Raw genomic sequence first — 25,207 nt, 5'->3', positions numbered from 1 at the left:
TTTATACACGAGGAACAATCTCGAAGTTTCAAGTGATGATAAAAAGTTTCTGAAATTTGATTTCACACCTTCTGTGCTCGATGTAACAAAGCAATTTCCGGATGAATTATGACATTTGTTTGGCTTGTACCTTCCTTCTACTATGGTAGTTCAGGGTAGAAAACAAATCATGAAGTCAGCAAAAGAAGTAGCAAGATTTAAATCTGCGATAAAGCAGCCAATTGGTTTAGGTTGTTCTAGATTAAACGCTGACCTTATTTGGATTCGTGGAATTGAAGCTAAAATAAAGAAAGTAGACATGCAAGGTAATGAAAAGGCTACTGTCAAGACTGTCACAAAAGTAGGGCGGCCCTCGGGTCTTGTCGAGTTAGACGACGAAAGCATATTTTTCAGTGATTTAGATAATAAAATGGTGAAAAGGTTATCCAAAGATTTGCAAGAAGAAGCAGAAATAAGGTTGGACTGGTATCCGATGGGACTGTGCCTCAGCCGAAGCGGTCACATTCTCTTGTGCGCTGCTTTTCTACCATGGCAAGCCACAGACGCTAGTGATCGTGGAAAGGTTTTGCGAATGAGCTACAATGGAGTAACACTGCAGGAAATAATGAAAGACGATGAAGAAAAACACTTGTATTGCAGACCTATTTGTATTTCCGAAAATATAAACCAAGATATTTGCGTTTCAGATACAAGAAGGCATTCTGTAACCGTTGTTAATAGAACAGGTCTCCTCCGATTTGCCTATGCGGGTGGGGGATTTCATAAAGACCAAGAAGAATTTAGACCTGCTGAACTAGATACCGATAGTATCGGAAATATTGCAGTGTCTGACCATACCAATAATTTGGTTCATCTATTAGACATTGATGGAAATCTTATAAAATACTTGCTTACAGCAAAGGAGGGTATTTCTGGCCCAAGAGGTTTAAAAGTTGACAAAGAAGACAGAATTTGGATAACAGAGGAAAGGACTGGTTACGTAAAAATATTCAAATATTTGGAGTAGAATAAATGCTTTTATCATAGGAAATACGACGTCGACTTGTTTGTGCAATATCTAGTGAGCTAGAAACAAATGAACGAATTGATTCAAAAAAAGGTTGATTGGTTTTGGTTTGTACTTTGTTATAAATGAGATGAAAGTGAATATCGAGCTTTTTACAGTCTCGGTATGAATGACAAAATCTCGAGAGGAAAGTTAAGCAACAAACAAACAAACAAAAGCAGTAGATGTGAAAAAAATAGATTTGCATTGTTGCCTCGTATCGAGACAGACTTTACGCTCTCAATAAAATATTTGCAAAGCCTGTATTCTGCACCAAACATGACTTAAGAATTATATCTTTTGTAATGTCAATTATTTATTGTAAGAAATTTCTGCTGAGTTTTTGATCGAACAATGGGTCTTTTCTTTGCAGGCATGGCAACTTGTTGATTGAAACTTCCTGTATTTTATTCAATGAGTTCTTTAGAAATGTTTTTTTTCTTATTCTTACAAAGGCTTTTTTCATTTACTTGACTTTGATTACATAAACGTGCTGGCAACCACCTTGTTTAAAAGGACAATTTCTGATATTGCATAGCTTTAATTGTACGAGACTAAAACTTGAGTAATTTTTCCTATTATATATGATTCTCATTGAAAAGAAATGAAAAGTGTAGTCGAATGTAACATTTGAGCCTCGTCGGATAGAAATCGACCTTATGGAAAAAATTATCGAATTTGAGATTTTTGTGTATTTTGGTGGTCCATGTAAAATCACGACAAAAACTGAAAACAGAATAAAAATATCTGCATTTATAACAAAGTTATTACATTTTGAAATTGGTATGTCTGCAAAATTAACTCTGAGCATATCGTAGTTTTTTCACGATTCAATTGTGACGTCATGGTTTACATGATGTTTGAAGTTGGGGCACCTGTCATCGCTTAGCAATCCAAGTTGTCATCCTGTCTAAGTTAAACAAAATGCTTAATTAATGACAAAAATAGTTGATCATAATCTACAATCCCCAAAACTGTGTTAACTGTATTTTAGATCCTTTAAAAACCGAATAACCCCCCCCCCCAAAAAAAGAAAAGATTTTTGATTTCTACTTTTCTGCCTTTCATACCGAAAAATTCGTCTCTATGAACAACTGAACTTTCAATTAACAAAATATAGATCTACGAGGGCTGTTCGAAAATTATTGAGACATTGTGTATATTTTGCTTTCCAATGAACGTCTTTCGGTGAAAATTTGCATATACGTTTGACATACACTAAAAATTCATAAGAGCAAGAAATATTTTACAAATATTAAATATTTTCTCTACAATGGTATATAAATGTTTCATTAGTAGGGGTACCCGGAGCAGTCGCGGAATCAGATATTGAAAAAATGTAACACCAAAATTCTAAATCTTCGTGGTTCCATAATGAGAGCGAAAATAATTTAGTTTTAAGTGTATCATTTTCAGCTTTGTTTCAAATTCATGTTGTGCAACTTTGATAGAAATTTGATCAGAAATACGGAGATCATGAAAAAATTAAGCGCGGTAGAGAAAACTGCGGAAGTCAAGGGCGGAGCAGCCAGCATACCTAAAATTTTGTGTAGCGCAATGTAGAACTCTTTTTCAAGATTGAACGACCTGCTAAAACAATAAAAATGAGAAAAAATAATGTGTTAGGGATTGTTTTTTCATTCGTTGGTATACATATATTATTTTTACAATTAATTTAACCAGAGTAAAAGTAAAAGATCTGGACGACCATGGGTTATTACGTACAGTATTGATTTCGTTACGGTATTAAACCGGCGTTGCATAAATGGCACTGCATGATTCATCCTTTACCATAAATGACAAATTTTCACTGATTTAGCAACAGCATACATTTTTAAAGAATAGTTTAAGAAAAGAGACTTTAATTTTTGTAATGTTTTATGTAATACATTGTAACAAAGAAGGAAGAGTATTAAACGCTTCTCGATCATTTCACATGCGAAACAATCTACGGCTAACGTAACGTAAAATGACGTAGCGATGCTGCTCCGGGTCGATAGACATATGCATATTTATTACCTTGCCGAAAATTATTTAGTTATCATAGGAATTAGAAATTTTGCATGAGTGTTTTAGTCGTTCTTCATAAGATGTTGATGAATTTTCATGAAATTATCTCTGTCCTTTATGGAGTAAATGTAATTGTCTCAATAATTTCCGAACAGCCCTCGTACACGTATGCTGATTTAACGTTTGATAAAGCCTGTATCCTCAAAGCATGCAAGTTGGTTAACACACTTTGTTTGATTTTACGTAATCCCCATGTAAAGGAAAAAGAAACCAATCGATCGAGTCCAAATTTACAGGGGGTCGATCTCAGAAATACCTCGATTCTTACAGAAAATACATGAACCATGCAGCCAATAAAATCACAACTAAAATCATGCTACGATAATTATTCTTAAGTTAAATTGAAAAAAAAAAATCACATCGTTTTGTATATAAAGATAACGTGAAATCAAACATGCATGGTGTGATACGTAGCCTTGTGTCTCAGAGTGGCTCATTTTATTAGGATTTTTTCTTATAACTGTTTCTACTGCAGCCACATTCTACTTTGCCTTCATTATACCCCCCCCCTTCCCAATAAAAACCCGTTCGTTTTATTTTTATATCAAATTTCTATTATCCATAATGTACAAAAATAAATATGTAAAATTAATAGAAAATCATTTTAAGCAGTATGCAGATCATTGATTGATTGATTTTTGCTTAACGCCGAGTCGCCAAGATTTCAGCCATTATCGGCGGGTAATCTATATCTGTTGCATGCAAAATACATGGACACAAAGTTGTAAACCTTAACATAGGGAACTACTAGTATTTAACTTTCCATCTGACGGTAATTAAAAAAGAATATGTCAACCATTTAAAAAGATTTCTGATTTCATCAACAAAATATCTCATAATGTACCATAACATTACCTTAAAAATCAATTTGATGTAAGTAATCTAAAAGTCTCGTATATGTAATATTGTAAAAAAAAACAAACAATAATTATGCATCATTCCTACATTATTTACTTCGTATAAGAGAAAAGCCAGCTAATTTGAAAAGATTATCATTTATATCTACATGTAGCGAAAAGTCACGAGAAATATGTATACATATTGGCGGAAATTCTCCATTCAGTAAATATGCATGCGTTATTTTTGGACGATTTGTGCGTATTCTTTAAAGAATCTCTTCATTCTGACGTTTTAGGCGGAAGTCGGATGTTTTTTTATAGCATATATTTAACATCATCGGATACCCAAGGGTGATCTCATTCTCATGACCGGGTGATAACAATGCATTTGAAAAAAGAGAATTTACATAAAGTTTACAAAATATCTTAGATCAACAGAAAAAAATGAAGAGATTAATATGAACTTGAGAAACGCAAAAATTATAATTTCTTTGTTAACCGGAGTATTAGAAATATATTGAGGAAAAGAAAAACAAAATCACAGGCTATGTTGAATTACAATATAAAACCATGTGGTACATTTTCTTTCTTTTATAATTCAATTGCTGCAAACGAACTGAATGTTTAAAAAACAATTGATTACGTAGACTCTATTGAGAATTTCTTAATAATCATTTTATTAGGAAATACTGTTAAACCAGTTAAAAAGGATAATTAATGCTATGAATTAGATAGTCGGATTCAGCTAGGGTGCGTAGGATTCTAAAATGAATTACATGTATATCATAATTAGCCAGCAAGGAAGCCTTATACATGTATATGTGCTGACTTTAGAAGCCCCCCCCCCCCCAAAAAAAATGGAAAAAAAAACCATTGATTCTCCTCTCTAGAGAAAAAATAATGGAACGCATAGGCAACATTCTGCTATCCCATTCCTAACCCAGTCCGACACAATATTACGTAAAATAGACATTTCATAACTAATAGCATGTGTTTTCTGATTTTTTATAAAAAAAAAAAAAAAAAAAAAAAAAAAAAAAAAAAAAAAAATTGAGATTTATAAGTTACATGTATCAGCTGTGGGAATTGTATCAGAATTTTATAATGTAGAGAACTTTTTGATGTTATAATTGAAAGTCCTTGTACAAAGCGAAACCATTTATATACCTGTTATTCACGATTGTCGAATCACGAACACGTAAAATCCTGCTCATTTCAGGATTTTTTTTAGCTGTATAGTTTGTTATTAACGGGCTCAAAATACTTAATATTAAGGTGAATATCTAGGAACACATTTCACAAAGCTATTTTTTAACATTCGACTTAAAAGTAATTTTTTATTGTTTACAATTCTTTTAAATATTAATGACGTATAAGAATATTTTTCACAAACGGGGCCCATCTTGTTTTTTAAATTTATACAAAATTTTATTCAAGCAAAGTGAATGGGATTGGGCAGCAGGCAAATCCCATTTTAGCCCTCTCCCTACAAGGTCAAGATGATACACACAATATATATAGGTATGAAATGGCCGCCTCTCTTTGAACAGTTTCGCCAGCCAAGTAAACGAAAACTAAAATCATAGATAATCCATGTTCGGTATATTTTATAAACTTGCAAAATTTAAGAAAATAAACTGATATACTGTAAGAAATGGAAGAGAGACAAAAGAAAAAATAACTTTTTAAGGAAATGATTCCCCCATGTTGAGCCTCTTATTGAGTCAAAGGGAAGCAACTTGCGCAATTTATCGAATCCAGTCGCTTCGGTCAAGGTAGTCTACGTGTTTCCGTTTGAGGTTTACTGATGTATATGAAGAAATTGCCTTACACAGTACCAGTATTACTTGTTTCCTGATAATTCTTTGAATATTGTTGTTAGAAAAATGCGTTTTGAAAATTGATGAATCGTGGCCATTGTACATCTTGTACTGGGAATGGCCCAATGTTGTTTTTGTTTTGGTTGGTAATTCTTATATAACTTTGACATAATCATTACACGTAAATTAATTCGAAGACATGAAACATATAGTCTTCTTCAGTAATGCAAGATTCTGATTGGCTGAGAGAAATCATGTGATCAGTTCTAAGGCTGAGGGGATAAGTGGGTCAACTGAGTGGAGTCCTAACCCTAACTAACCCTAACTAACCCTAACCCTAACCCCTAACCCTAACTAACCCTAAACCCCTAACCCTAACCCTAACCCTAACCCTAGCCCCTAACCCTAACCCTAACCCCCTAACCCTAACCCCCTAACCCTAACCCTATCCCCTTAGCCCTAACTAACCCTAACTAACCCTAACCCTAGCCCCCTAACCCTAACTAACCCTAGCCCCCTAACTAACCCTAACCCTAATCCCTTTTTTAACCCTAACCCCTATCCTAACCTATCCCTAAATACAGGGTGTGTTTTTACATGGGTACGTAGGTACTACTTTTTTTTTGTTTTTATGCTGACTATACAGGTAAAAAATGCGCCGTGTGCAAAAAACATTGCAAGAATGTGATTATGACGTCACGCTTCACAGTCTAGACAGTCTAGCCTAACCGGTTTGAACTGGTTTTACTGAAAGACAAGAACACAGATTTTGATTTTTCAATTTTATTCAGAATGAAAATACAATTATACACTGTCTTCTTAATTTTTTCCCTCTCCTTTTTCTTTAGATTGTTTTTTCTTCAGGCGATAAAGGGATGCGACAATATACATACACTTTATAAATAGGCCTATCTGTAAAAAGTCCTTGAAGGCTGTTTTCTTTCCGAAACCTCTTTTCTTCCAATTGATAAAAACACAATCCAAGTTGAATTTTCCAGGAACTCTTCTCCAGTATTGTATAAGGTTCACTCATGATCTTCAATTGGTATTTTTGATAACCATCATATCCATTTTTTCTCTCCTTCAGACAGTATTTTTCCTCTCTGGTGTCATGATTTTTTTCATAATCTTCAGGATCCAATTCCACTCTTTTTACCAACCAAAATTTTTTGTACTTTAAATTCGGTGGCCATTTTAAATAATTTCTGTTGCGTTTATAAAAATCCTGGATGGCTTCTTCTTTAATTTTCATCCATTCTCCAAAACGTTCTCCGTTAATAGACCAACAATACTCCATTTCCTCTGTCATATTTTTTGTCTGCTCCATTTTTTACCTGTGTCCAATTCCAAGTACTCACACAGAATGATCATCAATGTCCAGCGCTGGTTTATATATATAGCTTGGATTTATTTTAGGGTCGTGTGCAAAAATACGTTTTACCTACGTTTTTTATGCTGACTATACAGGTAAATGCGCCGTGTGCAAAAAAAAAAAAAAAAAAAAAATATGCTGACTACACAGGTAAATACTTGGCAGCGAGCCAAGTTTGTTTAGGGCCGTGTGCAAAAACTTACCTGTGCATTATGACGTCATCCACTGTATATAAATACGGTTTTCTCCGACTTTGGGTTCATTTTACTCTCAGAGCCATCACCTGATAGACATGGATTCTACTAGAGAAAAACAGGTACAGGCTCGACGAATATTGAAACGAAAAAGTACCGAGAGAGAAATAGATTTACCACCTAAACCCATTTCGGAGTATTATCACATGAGACTAGCTGAAAAATGGACCTCTCCAAAATTTAAAGCGCATGAAAATGAATATGTCGTTCATTTCGATGAATTTCCAGAAGAAGAAGAAAGCACAGCTTTCCTTCTACGATTATTCAAAAACATGTTACAGGACTTCAAATCGAAAATGCAGTGTGATCCTAACGATTACCTTCGCCTGAACATAAGTCACGATTCTCAGGATTCAGACATTTCTTACGGGTTTATGCAATGTAAAGATTTAAACGAAGACGTCATTTTTAAAGAAATACAACGTGTGCAACAATCCAAAAAGGATTTCAAAATCGGCGACGGCTCCACGAAATTCGATCTGTTACACATCGAGAATCCCCAGGGGAGTGGTGGAAACAGAAACAAACATCTACAACTGGATAAAGAAACTTTCAAGAAAAATAAACAATCCATCGTTCGGATCGTCAATCCCAATGATAAATTTTGTTTGGCTAGAGCCATCGTCGTCACTCGATTACACAGTCAGAAACCGGAACATCCAGACCCGGAATGGGAAAAACGATGGAAACGCATGAGGTCAGGAGATCAATACTTAGACCAGAAACGAGAAGCCATAGCTCTCATGGAACAGGCCGGATGTGATATCACTCAAGCGTGTGGATCTGCAGAGTGGATAAAATTACAACAGGTATTAGCTCCTCAGTATCGTCTGAAAATATTTCAGTTCAAATCTACTTCCACTAAACTCTGTTTAGAGCGCATCTTCAAAGGCTGGGGAGATGGAACTTGTTTGAACATTTTGTTAGACAACCGTCATTGCGATGCCATCATATCGATGCCGGGAGTAACGGGGAACCAATATTACTGTGATCATTGCGACGTGGGGTACACTAAATTCACAGACCATCGGTCCAAATGCCCTCATCGCTGTACCTTTTGTTTAGGACATCACCCTAATTGTCCCGATGAAGGGATCAAGATTAAATGCCAGGAATGCCATGGAACTTTTAAGAACAGGACCTGCTACGAAGATCATTTAAAACCTCATGGTAAGAAAACCACCACTACTGTCTGCAATTTAATGGGACTATGCGAGAAATGTCAGTCCTGGATACCAAAGAAATTATTACCTCATCACAAATGCGGAGATCAGAAACAGTGTAAGATCTGTAAGAAAATCGTCGATGCCGATCATCGGTGCTACGTTCCACAGAAACCCAAGAAGAAGAAGAAGAAGGGAGAAGACACCTTAGAGTTTACCATTTATTTCGATTTCGAATGCACTCAGGAATCGGGCATTCACGTCCCTAATCTGTGTGTGGCACATCGCGTCTGTCAACATTGCGATGGTTTAGACATAGACCAACCTTGTCCTCATTGTCAACACATGGGACCCCGTCAGCACCTATTTCAAGGCCCAGACACCTTAAAGAAGTTCATGGACTGGTTATTTCAACCCACTACAGGTACTAAGAATTCCACTTTAGTACACGACGGGGCCATCGTCATCGCCCATAACTTCAAAGGCTACGACGGACAATTCATTTTGAATTACATAGTGCATTCTTCTCCCCTGAAACCTAGCGTGATCATGAACGGGAGTAAGATCTTGTCCATGGAAATATGTGGACTCAAATTCATCGACTCGTATAGTTTCTTAACCTTTCCTTTGGCCCAGATGCCCTCCGCTTTCGATTTGAACGAAATGAAGAAAGGTTATTTCCCTCACTTTTTTAATACGGAACAGAACCAGAATTACGTGGGACTTTATCCACCGGCAGCTTTCTACAATCCGGACGAAATGACTACCAGTGGACGAAAAGCTTTTTACGAATGGTACGACCAACAGAGGGGAAAAGTGTTTGATTTCCAGAAAGAGTTTGTAGGGTATTGTATCTCGGACGTTGACATCTTACACAAATGCTGTGCACGGTTTAGAAGCACCCTCAAGAAGTTGGTCAACGTGGACCCTTTCCAGGAATCCATCACGTTTGCCAGTGCTGCTAATTTAGCCTACCGTCGAAATTTCATGCCTAAAGACAGCATTGCCATCATTCCGAACCTCGGGTATGATCCGGCACGACAATATTCGGTCAAAGCCTGTCGATGGCTCACCTGGATGAGTCATCAGAATGGATGTCACATACGACATGCCAGAAACGGAGGCGAAGTCCCGATCGGAAATTATACCGTCGACGGATACCAGGAAGCGACTCGCACCGTCTACGAATTTTACGGATGCTATTGGCACGGATGCCCCACTTGCTATCCCAGTTTACAGACGGAAACTCATCCTCACCGGACCCAATTTACTTACCAACAATTACACGAGAAAACTCTCAGAAGGACTGCGGATTTAGAGGACATGGGGTACAACGTGTGTAGTATCTGGGAGCACGATTTCGATCAACAAGTGCAACAAGATGAGACTTTACAGCAATTTGTACGAGATCTGGACATTCCGGATCCTTTGAAACCTCGAGAAGCCCTGTACGGAGGCCGGACCAATGCCACTAAATTATATTGTGAAGAAGGGGACATGAGATACGTGGACGTGTGTTCCTTATACCCTTACGTGTTGAAACACAGACCTTTTCCCCTAGGGCATCCCGAGATCATCACAGACGACTTCCAGGACGTGAGAAATTATTTCGGTCTCATTCACTGTCGGGTCTTACCACCCCGAGGCCTCTTTCACCCCGTATTACCTTATCGGACGGGAGGTAAGTTATTATTTCCCTTATGTCGCACCTGTGCCCAACAACAAGACTCTACGTCTCAACACCCATGTCAACACACCGACCGGGAACGTAGTCTCACGGGTACTTGGGTGACGTGCGAATTACATAAAGCCTTGGACATGGGGTATACCTTAGAGCAAACTTACGAAGTGTGGCATTTCAAAGAACGCAGTCAAGACTTATTTAAAGAGTACATCGATACCTTCCTCAAGATCAAACAGGAAGCGTCCGGATTTCCCTCCGAATGTAAGACCTCAGAACAAGAACAAGATTACATTCGAGAAGTGTTATACAAAGAAGGATTCATGATGGACATTCTCAGTATCAAGAAGAATCCAGTGTTAAGAACCATTGCTAAACTCTTTTTAAATTGTCTGTGGGGAAAATTTGCTCAACGCTTGTTATTACCCAAAGTCAGATACTTGGACGAAGTAGAGGAATTACATCAACTCTTACAAAATTCGACGGTCGACATCAAGGGTGTGCGACTCTTAGTCAATAAAGAAGATTCCATTGAAGACAAGATTCTAGTGAATTTTCAAGACAAACAGGAATTCGTCGAAGAATGTCCCTTTGGAAACGTGATCCTAGCTTGTTTTACCACCGCCTATGCTCGCTTACATCTCTACGAGACTTTACGACCTTTAGAAGAACGGGGCCTTTATTTCGATACGGACAGTATCATTTACCAACATAAGGAAGGAGCTTTTAATCCTACTTTGGGCCATAGTTTAGGAGAATGGACCGACGAATTAGACGGGGATCACATCACTAAATTCATGTCGGCAGGTCCTAAAAATTATGCTTTCCGAACGGACAAAGGAACCGAGGTTCATAAATGCAAAGGGGTCACTCTCAACCATCGAACCTCTCAGTTGGTGTGCCCAGAGACTTTACAAAAAATGCTCATGGGAGAAATAGAGGAAATAAAAGTTCCCTATCCCAGCAAAATCCAGAGGACCCGGGATTGTGAGGTCGTGAACAAACCTTCAGAGAAAACAGTTAGAATTGTATATGACAAGAGACAAATTGTAGAGAATTATAACACTCTACCTTATGGTTATTGATATGTTTGTTTGTTTGTTTGTTTGTTTGTTACAAATAAAAAATTGAATTGTTTTTATGTGTTGTTTTTTTTTCTCTATAAAAAGGTATTCTTATTCAAAATCAAAGGTCATTTCTAATCATGGGGAGTCGCGAGCCAGACCAACCCATGCGTTTTCCCCAGTATGCTCAGCTCTCAAAGAGAGAAGCTACTTTTGAGCAGGGATGGCCAGAACCTCTCTTAGGGAAAATACCAGACCTAGCTCGAGCTGGGTTTTTCTACAGGGGAGTGAAAGATAACGCTACCTGTTTTCATTGTGGAATGACTTTAACCAATTGGGATCTTGAGGAGGATCCTTATGCAGAACATGCTTATTGGAATCCCAATTGTCCTTACATCAATCTGTATAAGGGTCGAAGCTGGGTGATGAGTATATTTGTCGGGGACTTAGAGAAGCAGGGATATAAACCTTTCATTAAGATCAAACCTCTACTGAACCCACAACCAGACGTCCAGGCTCGAGGAAAATGTCACATTTGTTTAGACGAGGAATTACAAATCGCTTTTCTACCTTGTGGACACCTATGCTGCTGTGCTTTGTGTGCTCCTTCTTTTCATTTTTGCCCCATCTGTCGTGGCGAGATTCAACAGTCCAAACGGATATTTCTGTGTTAACTATAAATAAAAGGACAGAACTCAAATTTAGTGTTTTCTATTGTTAAGCAATCAGACCTAGATTTTTTTTCAGTGATAAAAGAATGAGATTATTGAATTATTCTTAATTTAAAATTCTCTATTGGTTTTTTCCTCTGCAAGTTAAAAAATAAATACTCCAGTCTCTATATAAAAAGGAGACCTACAAATCCTAGAGATCATTTCTGATCTGAGTGAGGGACAGAGCACACACGTCATGGAAGTTTTAAACTCAGAGTATCGTTGGAAAATAGTAGAACCTAAAAAGGGTACTAGTTTAAAGGGAGAATGGATGAAAAACAAAGAGGAATGTATTCAAGATTTCTTTGATCAGAATCCAGGACAAACAGGTCTCCATGAAATCTACCTGTATAAGAGAATCAAGTTACCTGATCCCATAGGGGACAGCATCCTGCTCTTAGCAGGACCAAGACATCCCAAGTATCGGGAATTCAAATGGAAAATCAATTACGTCTTGCCTCACCAGAGAGAGGGACCCGAAAGCACTTTGTTTCAAGGGAAATGGATAGAAAAACCCGGAGATTGTATTAAAGATTATGGTAAGAAAGTGGGCCCCCTAAAAAGATACGATATCATTAACCGTGGTAACCGTTGTGAAACACACTATTTGTACATGAGGAGACCTTTTCCCATACAAAAGGAACTGAAGAAAAGTTTTGAATGTTTATTATTATAATGATGTTCTTGTTCTTGTTGTTATGAATAAAAAATAAAAGAAAAACCCAAAAATTCTAGTGTTGTTTTTCCCTATAAACACACAACTACGCGCTCTCTCTATACATTAGGTTTTGTAAGGATGACGTCACAATCAGGGATTTGAATCGCTGCCAAGTATTTACCTGTGTACATAAAAAAAAAACGTAGGTCTATCGTATAGGTTTTTGCACACGGCGCCAGTATTACCTGTGTAGTCAGCATAAAAAACGTAGGTCTATCGTATATGTTTTGCACATGGCTCTTACAGTAAAGGTATATATATATAAAGCGAAGCTTTATTAAAGAGGTATATAACAAACAACTCTCTCTCATTCTGAAAAAGGACACGAAACAAGTCAGACGTGTTTCCCCAAAGATGCAGTATCGTTGGTATTGTGAGAGTCCCATTAGTCAGTGTATGTACATGCAAGGAGACTGGATGAAAACTAAAATAGGAGCCATCATGGATTTCTATGAAAATCATCCAGGCTATTCCCTGGACAATGTGTGGTTGGAAAAAAGAATGAAAATCCCACCTCTAACAGGATCTACAGTGAGGGTGAAAATCAACCAACATTATCAGCAATACAAATGGGTTACTTGTACTCAAAGGAATCTTCTGACACCCATCAACACCATTCGGAATGAAAGTTCATGGTTCTCGGACATTGGAGATTGTCTGAAATATTATATCAAGATGGAGAAAAAAGGACTGACGTTTCCACCTCATTATTGTCCTACAGAGTACGTGTATTGTCGCATCCCTTTTTCCCAGATTAAAGACTCGATGGAAAACAAAGGACCTGGGGTGTTGACGCGACTGATTGAGGACCGATCATCATCAGAAGAAATAGAAGTGTAAATCATTGAATAAATTTTTGAATTTTTTAAAAAGAAGTGTTGTTATAAATAGAAGGGTCACAGGTCCTGTATTTTTGTTGCTAAAGTATCTCACTAAAGTATCTCACTGAACATGGTCATCCATTTAAAACAGGTATAATTTTTTTTTTACTTCTTCAATTTTAAGGTATATAAGGTCAAAAGGATTCAATTTCACATGAACACAGTTTCATAGAAAATAAGTCTGTCTAACATAAAACAGGAAAAAAAAAAAGCCATAATTTTTTTCTAAAAGGTGCTGTATTTTTGAGAGTGTGCTAATGGTTACAGAAAACTTAAGGAGAGGAAAGCCTATTTTTTTTTAATTTATTTATTTATTCAATTGGAGTGGTACAAGTCATACATATAGTAAACAAAAAATAAGATTAAGAATGCAAACCTGCATGGCTTTTCAGTTTCACTCCTGTTTATGTATGGGTGAGGTTTATATATATATTATCCCATTATTTAATGATTTGCCATAAAAAATGCAAGACTTTAAAATGATCTGTATTCAGTTTTATACAGTTCACCTATTAGACAGTCTGGTAATCAAAAGGAAAAAAAATTTAAATGTTCAGATTTAAAAAAGAAACTTTTAGAAAATAAATTAATTTTATTAATTTAATTCGTTTGATAACTTATGTTTAATCTTTAAAATTCAGGTTTTCCTTGGACAAAAAGAAAGGGATTCAACCCCCTTCCCTACTCCCCTTGGGTGTGGGGTAAGAGTAACTTTTACACCATCCTCTTTTCATAAAAAGATTATTTTACACATCATACCCACTATCTACATGAAATGTCATGAGTTATAAAGGAAAAAAAGGGGGGGGGGTCCAATGTTCCTTAATTTAATGTGGATACATATAGTTTTAAAACATTATGACTACTTGGAAATGTATGGATCTTTTGTCTTTAGCATCCTTTAGAACAGAGATTCTTCAAAATTGCATGAGGAATTTCAACAAGTGTATGAATGATAGCTAATGCTGAATCATTATATTTTGATATTTATGGATATTCAACAGTGTGAACTTTAAATATGTATAAGTCAGACAGTTTTGGAAATTTCCATCATCAGAAAATTTTATTTGACTGTATTAAAATCAGTAATTTTAGATAAACAGTAAGAAGATTGCACATACACTGTTACTTTCACACTCTGGTATTACATATATGAAAAGTTTGAATGACTAAGGATTAATGGTAATGATTTAAAAGACATGGCATATCAAATGAATATCAAAAATACTCAGTCCTCAAGATTGAAAGTTTTTAAAAGATTGAAAGTCTGAATGTTTTTAAGATTGAAATCCTAAAAGTCTGAAAACCTAAAAGTCTGAAAAAGTCTGAATCTCAAGATTTAAATATACATATTGTGTTTTGAAGGATTGAAAGTCAGTATATGATTTTGCTCGTAAAACTCTCTAAAATGAAGAAGCCCATTCAGTGACATATTATAGAAAGAGTCTGAGATTTTATACCTAATTCCTTACAAATAAAAAAATATCACTCTGAGATCCTTAAATAATGAAGATTTTAATGTAGTAGGAATACATTGACCTTTAACCTGAAAAGTCAAAAGTGAGGTGTTAAGATATTCATGGAAAACAATGGTATAGCAAAAAATTGTGCTGATCTTTAACCTAAAAATTCAAAAATATATGAAGTTTGTTTAATTAACCTATCCATTGATGAATATTAACTAAATAATTAAATTTAGCAGATGTCCTCCTCACTTTGACCTTTTGACTAAAAACTTAATAAGGTCATTTATTTACCTTTTGTGTAACTTTGATGAGTATCTTATATGTTGGATATATTAACAAGACACAATCTAATCTGAGTAAAGAGGAAACCTGGAAAAAAGCTTTTATCCCTTTGTATGAACAAATTAATTGATGTCATACAGATATCTTAACCAGAATATCAGAATAATCTGAGGACTCTTAAATAAAAAGTTCTCATTATACTAGTCAGAAACTATTAGTCTACCTGTCAAACAAAAAATATGTCAACTCAACAAAGTAAGTAAGGTTCCTTTTCTTCAAAAAGTAAAATTTTGATGCATTGGGTAAGTGTTTGTTACTTTATGCCTATAAAGTAAAATATTTCTTCCATTTTGACTGTATGGATTAAGAACTGTTCATATAATTGAATCAAACTTATTTCTTTCATGTCATTCTTAATGTCATAGTACCCATCATTCATAATATGTACAAGTCTCAATCCTAATAGATGAATCCACATTTTGTTTTTATTTCACATCACTTGGTGGCCATATTTGAGGGAAACTCAGAATTCTCTGTCCATGTTAATTTTCTGGTGTATACCTTCATCATTTGACATAACTCATTTACTTCTTGTATTCTGATTGCCTAAATCAGAGATATTCATACATAGAAAGAGAACAAAAAATGAATACAGTGAATTTATGGCAATAATACCTACATGTTTGATACATAAATAGAAATATATTTTTTCATTTCTTTTTTACCTTTGGATTGACCCTGAATAGAGATACCATTTACTTTTTGGCAAGAGTAAACTATATACTGCTTGACTAAACATGGTTTGTATATTGAAATATGAAATGGTTTCTTTAATGCTTAAATCATTATACTACTGTCCTAGTGAGAATTATGCGCAATCAACTTTGTGAAATATTCCCAACTTCCAACGCTTATTATTAACATTTTAAAAAACTGACTCAAATAAAATTGTTTTCTCATTTATTTTACAAGAAATAACATGCTGACAGTGAATCTATTTATTTTTTTTTAAAACTGGTTCAAGTAATGTTAACAATTGTCTAAAAATGCTCAAATGTAAGTTTATTTCATACAAAAATACCTTAAGTGTATAGACTAAATGTACTTATAGATTCAATATATAGACTAACCCCTTTGTAGTAAAAAACATTTTTTAAACCTGATTTTCTTGTTTATTCTCTCATATATTTCCTAATTTGAGTATTAGCAAATTATTGATTACATGAACAAACAAATTTAAGACAAAACTACAATATATGCTGAAAACCCTGAAATGGTTACATATGTAAGATGTGTAACACATCATATACAACTTTAAAGTCTACAAGATTTTAAGCTAACCCTATTATACAATAAGACTACTTTTTTCAAAGTTATGAGAAATTCTCCACAAAAAATGTATTTATGCAAAAGATGAATGTTAGGGTACACTTTTAAAATACATTTTACATGAATCACATAAAGAACATTACAAATCATTTCTTTGTGTTTGTTTTCCTTTGGAACATCTGTGAACAAACATTCTGTTTTGTCTTTCTGATACATGAAAAGCGTTCAAAAATCATTTGGAATTGTTGTGTTAAACCCTGATATAATAATTTTAAGAGTTTCTGGTGTGTGCCCTACTTAGAATTTTTTAAATAATGTAACAGAGATGAAACTCATAATTTGATTTTTAATCAGAAATGATAAAGTTATCAGGTTTCCACATGCTTTTTTGACACATCATATACATTTATTACTGTACTAGTATGTCTTTGGTAGGAAATCAACAGAACTTATTCCACGTAACAAAAATGAAACATGTTAGAAATTGAAAGATATTTTTGTGTACCAATGCATTATATTATACAAGACAATCTCTTTCTTTCCCTGTGATGAAAAATTCTCTCCTACATATAAAATGTAGATGAACTTATTTGGATGATGCCATTTTCACATGCTAATAAGAAACTAGTTCAACTAAACTAAAAAGCAATCATTAAATTTTACAGATAATAAAGGAAAATATCAAGACAGAAAGTCCAGGAATTGAAATAACTAGTTATCATCTAAAGATGTATATGTTTGAATTTATTTTAAATTCACAAGCAAATGATATGCTGACATTTAATCTTTCAAACTTAAAAACTTTCCATACTTTTGAATGAAGATCTTAAAATCTATAGGAGTCTACCCCATGCCTACATGTATCTATTTATGACTGCAGGTATGTAAATCACCATGAAATGTTTCAAGTCAGTAATATTATCTTGTAGGAAAATGATCCAAAAATCTATAGAAAATCTCCTATCCATTCTTCACTTAAGATGTAAAGTTTGAAGGTTACAAATAATTGACAAAGGTAGTTATCTCAATAATCTCATGCTTTGACCTTGAATATTGTCCTATACAACTAAGTGCATTACTCCAAACACTACATGTGTAGTAAGAATAAAATTTATGGAATAATAAAAATATTCAACATATTATCACAGATTATAGGACACATGCATCTTTATGGGGGGAGGGGTCTTATTGAGACCTATTAAATTCAAAATAGGACAAACACAAACAAAATGTATTTACAGTTCCAGGAAAGTAAAAAAAAAAAAAATACACCAAAGCTAGCTTCTGAATATCTGTGTCATTTTTAGGGGGTTGTAGAAATTAAAAATAAAGGATCCAATGTATAATAACCAGACATAACAACTGTCTTCAATTTGAATATGATAAATAAACAGAAACCCAAGATATTACATAATAATATTTAAATAAACACCCTTGGACATTGTACATTTGATTAATATTTTAATTCTTTCCTAAGAATTTACAACTAATTTTTATAAAGTCTATAAGTTATCACACAATTTTGAAGTTATTGCATTAAATGATTCATATCAGTAATCTCAGGAACTAACTTTTACTCAGGAGTAAATGATCCAAAAATCTATAGAAAATCTCCTATTCATTTTTTACTAATGATGTGAAGTTTGTATGTTACAAATTATTTTCAAATGTAGTCATCTCAATAATCTCATGCTTTGACCATGACAAATTATCCTATAAAACTATGTGTATTACTATAACCTGATATGTGTAGTAAGCATATGAAGTGTATGAGATGATAAATAATATTCAAGATATTATTGCATCACAGATTATTGGGCACCTACATCTTGATGTGGGATATTAAGGGACCTTTACATATTTCAATTTCTAAATTTCATTATAGGCCACAATACACACATATACACAAATAAAATATATTTACATTTCCAGGAAAGTAATAATTACATTAAATATAGCATCTGGATATCTATGTAATTTCTAAGGGGTTATAGAAATAAGATGAAAAATAAAAGGTTTAAATGTATACTTCTCATACATAACAACAGTCTTCAATAGAAATTGGTAAAAAAATAAAAGTCACATTCAGATACTTTGAAGATGGTGAGAATAAATTCATGCTTTCAGAAAATCATGTTCTCAATACTTGATTTGACTAGATCTCAGTTTAATAAATGGGTACATCTTATCCATAGTCAGTGTCTGACAGTAAAATGATACAATCCTGTTACTTTGTCATCCTGTAAACCACAGTCTATGATCGTACTGGTTAAATTCGTTGGAAATTATATTTATCTCTGTTCTTCTTAAATCCTCCATCCACCTCCTGTTTGATTTTCTTGTTTCATTGTTCCAAGAGAGGATATTCTGTTAGTCTTTGCATAATCTGATAGTCTTTCACCATTCTGAGAGTAGACATAGATCATTTCCATAAGCCCTCACTAGAGAATCCTGAAAAATAATAAAAAATAATATCTTAGTTAAAATTTTTTTCAATGTAATATAAGCTTGATGGAATTCTAAATATAGACCAAAAAAAAGTATAAAATAGTAAACATTTGTATAAACAGACCTCAGTTGTGAACTGGCTTCATTATGGGGAACAGCTTCAGCAAAGAAATGAGTAAAAACTCTAGATTAGAGGAAAGTGAATGGTTACTTAAACAGGAGGGAGGAAAAGATATCATACCACCTCCCTTGATGGTAGAACATCCTGTAGAATTTATACCACCTCCCTTGATGGAAGAAGAAGCCAATGAGGAATATAACCTTTTATTACCCATAGAAGGTAAGAATTACTTGGATTACCCTGAAAGACCTTTGACTAGAGAAGAAGAAGTCAAGTTTATAGATGATAAGAGAAAACAGTTGTCAGTAAAAAAATGTTGTTAAAGACACATGAATTTTAGCCCACAAAACCATTGGAGAAGATACAAGGATTAATGGAGGGAGTCCAAACTGAACTCTTGGAAGACATTAAGGCTCATTATGAGAGTAACTTTCCAGTGTTTGTTTATTACAAAATTATGTATTCTGATTAAAAAAAAAAGAAAAAAAAAGTTTTCACTTTTATTTGTTGTGCCTTTGACCATTTAAATTGACCTTATGGTCAAGATTGTGATATATACACTCTGATAATCATCTATGATGTCTCTAGGATGTTTACCTCAAAAGATTGAATCAGGGTATTTGTGTTCAAAGAGCTGAAGAAACTTAATACAGACAGATCTAAGATTTTGGAAGCATACATATTAATGAGGTTAAAGGAGATATAACACTTGGATTCATTACTACATTATTAAAAAGAAAGAACACAAACTCATAGAAATGATATTGAAAGTACCTTTTATGAATAAAGTGTCATGCTCCAAGGTATTATTTTTATAAACAGGATAAGGTTTACAACAGTCCCATACACTCATAAGAAGATCTTGGGTAGTAGAAACACCAGGAAATTTTATTTCCACACAATCAGATCATCTTACATCAGTTATAAGGTTACAATCTTTATACATAGTCAAGAGGGTCATTAAGATTTCTTTTCTGGTCATCCTGATGTGCTACATTATAGTATTCTTTCCCTGTGATATAATGTTAATATTAAATGGGAAATTCAGAATTCATCAGCAATTGGAGTCAAAACTTGCTATCTTTACCAACTATGATATTAAGGAAGTTGGGGGGGGGGGGGGGGGTTACAAATTAGCCATATTTAACTTATTCTATAGATATGCTATCTTCAGCTGTTAACTATCATTTGGCAAAGAAAACTTTCATACATTTTAGTTTCAAACTTTGATCATGCATTTTTGTATATATATTGAAATGGAGCTCTTCTTCTTCTTCTAAAAGGAGATCAATATAGTCTAAAAATGACCATGACCACCAAGCCCTTTTTATTTAAATATATCATTTACATATCAATTCAAAATTATAAACATGCACATGTAAAAAAAATAAATAAAATAAAAATAAATAAATATATATTACAATTGTATCTCATTGAAACTTTACCTTCAAGTTTGTGTGTTTCTATGTTGGTTGACTAACTGTGTATTTCCAAAGGAAGAGCAGACAGTCTGAACTTCATAGAGAATGGATTATAGATGGTTAGGAACAATACATATCTTCCAGGTTGAGGACTGTATAGAAAATAAAACCATTTTGTTAATATGACAGAGTACTGTGTGAAACAATGCATGTTTAAAAATTGAACAAACATGTACAATGCCAAAAAAGTTCATGAAAATGTTTGTTTTTAATCTCAAAACAAATTGTTTTTAACATTAACTCCAGATGAGAAAAGTTCATCATGTTATCTTTAGATAATAAAAAAAAAGCACAATTACTGTATTGATATCACAAATAAAATGATTATCAAATTAATTATTTAGACACTAACAGATTTTTTATTAACAGCAGATTCAATTTTGGTTTAATATCTGTCAGTACTGCATACAGAAAAATACATCTTTTTTAGCATCATCACAGTACAACATGTAGTCCTTAATTTTTTGAAAAGCTCATTACCAAGAAACAAAAGTGAAAATGAAAATATATGTATACCATATATCACACATATTTAGAATCAAAACAAAAAGTAAATAACTTAGAATTAAATCTTTTGTAAATTCCTCCTTTTCTCTTATTAGATTCCTAATTAATATCTCTTTGATCACCATTTAGTAAGTCTGAATTCCATGGCCATGGGTAACATACATAATGAATTATGAAATTAAATCATATAATTTATACAAAAGGACTTATTAATATTCTGAAGATCCCTTAATCATGTGTTAATATATTTTAGGTTAAATAAGGGTGTGCTTATATGAATGTAAGTTAGAGACAACAGATCACATAAGTATTACACAGTAATTAAATTAACCATATAATCATGCTTAAATGCAAAGATGACCTTCATAGGAAATGTATAAACAATTAAAAAAAACAAGACAAACTTACCAGAGATATTCAACTATATGCCCAATTAGCCTATGCATTAAATAATCCAGTGATTGATTACATCTCAGCTGATCCTGAAAAAAAATCATACAATTCAGTGATACACAATTAACCTCATTTTACAATGTAAGTAAAGCAATAATTTACAGACAAAAGGGATAGAAATGTAAAAGATACCAGATGTATTTTACTAAAATTTAGTGAATATTTTTCTGATTTAAATTCAATCATAGAATGACCCATCATAGAAATATTAAATGTACTCTGAGTTACATGCAGGTTATACATGTACAAGTGTAAATCACATGAAATGAGGATAAATACAGTACATTTACATTCAAAACAGAACTTTACATAATCATGATTAAATGCAAAGATATGTCCATCATAGGAAATGTAAACAAAACAAAGACAAACTTACCAGAATTATCCAATTATATGCCCAATTAAATAATCCAGTGAAACAACATCTTAGCTGATCCTGAAAAAAAAGCATACAATATTCAGTGATACTCAATTTAATCTCATTTTACAAAGGAAGTAAAGCAACAATTGACAGACAAACAGGACAGAAAACATGTTTAAATGTAATGTGATAGTATTGATTTTATATTGATTTTAATTTATTGTATTTTTCTTTCAGATGCCATTGAAAGTTATAAAATAACTTTCAATAATAAACTTGATTTAAAATAAATATGTTTTATATAAACATTAAACAAGTAATAAATAAATTTGTAACAACTTTCTATAATTAAAGTCTAGAAATCTCTAGAGCCCTAAACTTAAAACTTAACTTTTAACCTTGAATAAATACATAAGTAAAAATAGCCATTGGTCAATAATTTCCCGCCAAAACCTTTGACCCCCTTTGTCCAGTGTGTCCAGCTAATTACTAGCCCAGGAGCAGTCAATGTGTATAGTTGTGTTTTTGTATTTTTGGAGAAATCTTTAAGACCACTGACAGTAAGTTGACTTTTTGACATTCCTATTTCATATTAATATTTTCCTATTAATTACTGAATGAAAGAGGCATATGAGAGATTTATTAAATTATTTAAGTTTGTCAAAAGCTGATGAACTAGTTGATTTTAAACTTTGTAATGAATGTATTTTATGACACAAAGAATATGATATATAGTGTATGGATGTTATTTATAAATTGTAGATATTGATAATCCATATAAGCCATACACACAAATCATGTATTAGAGAGGGATTCATACCCATAGTCTGGTATGTTGCTATATGTACATAAAGCAAGTATATAATTGGAAATAGTCATTATATCCACTATTATGAAGTGAATAAGAGTAATATCATTTGTATATTTAAAGTCAAGAGGTATAACTCATTGATATGTGTCAATATTTAATATTTTATAATCTAATTAATTATATAGTAATTATTTGATTTATGATGACAATAGATTCTGCTGTTATATGTGATATTAACTTGAGTAAATGTATTTTATGTTATTTTGCAGAATCTGGTATATGGTATATGATGATTTATTTTATACAACTGTATTAAACATCATCAACAGTGAATCAGAATCTTTTCATTATTGCTGCTCCCGCTACAGTAATGCAAAATAATATCTCTTATATATGGATACCTATACTCTAATCAATCATATTAAATGTCATTCGTAAAATGTATTTTTTAAGACAGATTTATTTAGGATCGACTTTTTATATGATAACATGAATAGCACGCCATACTTTCACCACATGTCAAAACATTCTCTCAAATTACACAGAAATGGGTTATTTAGCATAGCTGACATTAAACATATAGGTGAGCGATAACATAATCACAATCATAAACAATGTGAAACAACTTTAAAGGACCTACACTGTGGATTACAAGCCTTTTTCACTGGGGTAAAATCTTTGCCGAAATTCGCCATGGCTGCCCGAAACCCCGAACCCGACTGTATAAAAGATGAAGTCATACAATAACATAACACTGATGTAGTATTACATGATTTTTTTTTATTTTATTTCTTAAAAACTATAAGGGGGGTTTACCAAAAAAAAAATTAATAAGAAAAAAAAATTTAAAGTTATTTTAAAAAGAAATTCTAAGTTTTTAAAAAAAGTGACCTGGTGTAATAACTTGAGAGACATAACACACACACATGTTTTTTTTTTGTATTGTGTGTTATTTGTTATTGTCTTTCAGTAAAAAATTCAGTTCAAACTGGTTAGGCTGGCACAGACTATAGGCTGTCTTAGGCTGGCTAGACTATAGGCTGTCTAGACTGTAAATGAAAAAGTGTGACGTCATAATCACATTGTATTTATACAGTGAATGACGTCACAATGCATAGGTAAGTTTTTGCACACGGCACTTTACAGAGGGTGCAAACAGGTATATAAGAAAACACAGGTAAAAGGTATATTTCTTTTGCACACGACCCTCAGTTTTTTTGCACACGGTTCTAAACAAACTTGGCTCGCTGCCAAGTATTTACCTGTGTAGTCAGCATATTTTTTTTTTTGCACACGGCGCATTTACCTGTATAGTCAGCATAAAAAAACGTAGGTAAAACGTATTTTTGCACACGACCCTAAAATAAATCCAAGCTATATATATAAACCAGCGCTGGACATTGATGATCATTCTGTGTGAGTACTTGGAATTGGACACAGGTAAAAAATGGAGCAGACAAAAAATATGACAGAGGAAATGGAGTATTGTTGGTCTATTAACGGAGAACGTTTTGGAGAATGGATGAAAATTAAAGAAGAAGCCATCCAGGATTTTTATAAACGCAACAGAAATTATTTAAAATGGCCACCGAATTTAAAGTACAAAAAATTTTGGTTGGTAAAAAGAGTGGAATTGGATCCTGAAGATTATGAAAAAAATCATGACACCAGAGAGGAAAAATACTGTCTGAAGGAGAGAAAAAATGGATATGATGGTTATCAAAAATACCAATTGAAGATCATGAGTGAACCTTATACAATACTGGAGAAGAGTTCCTGGAAAATTCAACTTGGATTGTGTTTTTATCAATTGGAAGAAAAGAGGTTTCGGAAAGAAAACAGCCTTCAAGGACTTTTTACAGATAGGCCTATTTATAAAGTGTATGTATATTGTCGCATCCCTTTATCGCCTGAAGAAAAAACAATCTAAAGAAAAAGGAGAGGGAAAAAATTAAGAAGACAGTGTATAATTGTATTTTCATTCTGAATAAAATTGAAAAATCAAAATCTGTGTTTCTGTCTTTCAGTAAAACCAGTTCAAACCGGTTAGGCTAGACTGTCTAGACTGTGAAGCGTGACGTCATAATCACATTCTTGCAATGTTTTTTGCACACGGCGCATTTTTTACCTGTATAGTCAGCATAAAAACAAAAAAAAAAGTAGTACCTACGTACCCATGTAAACAATGTAAGCACCCCGTATTTAGGGGATAGGATAGGTTAGGGTTAAAAAAGGGATTAGGGTTAGAAGGGGCTAAGGGGGATAGGGATAGTTAGGGATAGTTAGGGTTAGTTAGGGCTAGGGGCTTAGGGTTAGGGGGTTAGGGGC

General features: G+C 33.5%; 3 protein-coding genes and 1 long non-coding RNA gene across 5 annotated transcripts; 3 read left to right on the top strand and 1 right to left on the bottom strand.

The window, feature by feature from the left end:
- The first annotated feature begins 7 nt into the window (after nucleotides 1-7).
- Nucleotides 8-1,006, top strand: LOC134243655 (tripartite motif-containing protein 2-like). The gene has a single exon (XM_062725895.1). It carries the CDS (start codon nucleotides 143-145, stop codon nucleotides 1,004-1,006), a length of 864 nt encoding a protein of 287 aa, XP_062581879.1. The 5' UTR covers nucleotides 8-142.
- Nucleotides 1,007-9,112: 8,106 nt separating this feature from the next.
- Nucleotides 9,113-11,329, top strand: LOC134243653 (uncharacterized). Its single transcript, XM_062725894.1, has one exon. It carries the CDS (start codon nucleotides 9,113-9,115, stop codon nucleotides 11,327-11,329), a length of 2,217 nt encoding a protein of 738 aa, XP_062581878.1.
- Nucleotides 11,330-11,448: 119 nt separating this feature from the next.
- LOC134243652 (death-associated inhibitor of apoptosis 2-like) lies at nucleotides 11,449-11,982 on the top strand. The gene has a single exon (XM_062725893.1). It carries the CDS (start codon nucleotides 11,449-11,451, stop codon nucleotides 11,980-11,982), a length of 534 nt encoding a protein of 177 aa, XP_062581877.1.
- Nucleotides 11,983-16,786: 4,804 nt separating this feature from the next.
- Nucleotides 16,787-23,693, bottom strand: LOC134243660 (uncharacterized). Of its 2 annotated transcripts, none has more exons than XR_009987082.1 (5): nucleotides 23,520-23,693; nucleotides 22,084-22,143; nucleotides 21,663-21,736; nucleotides 20,712-20,839; nucleotides 16,787-19,148 (listed from the first exon to the last, which is right to left on the bottom strand). It is a non-coding gene; the product is annotated as an uncharacterized LOC134243660 (long non-coding RNA). The 2 variants fall into 2 exon arrangements; XR_009987083.1 differs by lacking the exon at nucleotides 16,787-19,148 and adding an exon at nucleotides 19,784-20,278.
- Nucleotides 23,694-25,207: the final 1,514 nt, after the last annotated feature.

Source organism: Saccostrea cucullata, unplaced genomic scaffold (assembly GCF_032062105.1).
Source record: "Saccostrea cucullata isolate Sc308-1 unplaced genomic scaffold, CSIRO_AGI_Scuc_v1 ctg3525, whole genome shotgun sequence".
Classification (NCBI taxonomy): Eukaryota; Metazoa; Mollusca; class Bivalvia; order Ostreida; family Ostreidae; genus Saccostrea; species Saccostrea cuccullata.
The sequence above is the reverse complement of the archived record's forward strand: the minus strand, read 5'-3'. Positions and strand labels throughout refer to the sequence as shown.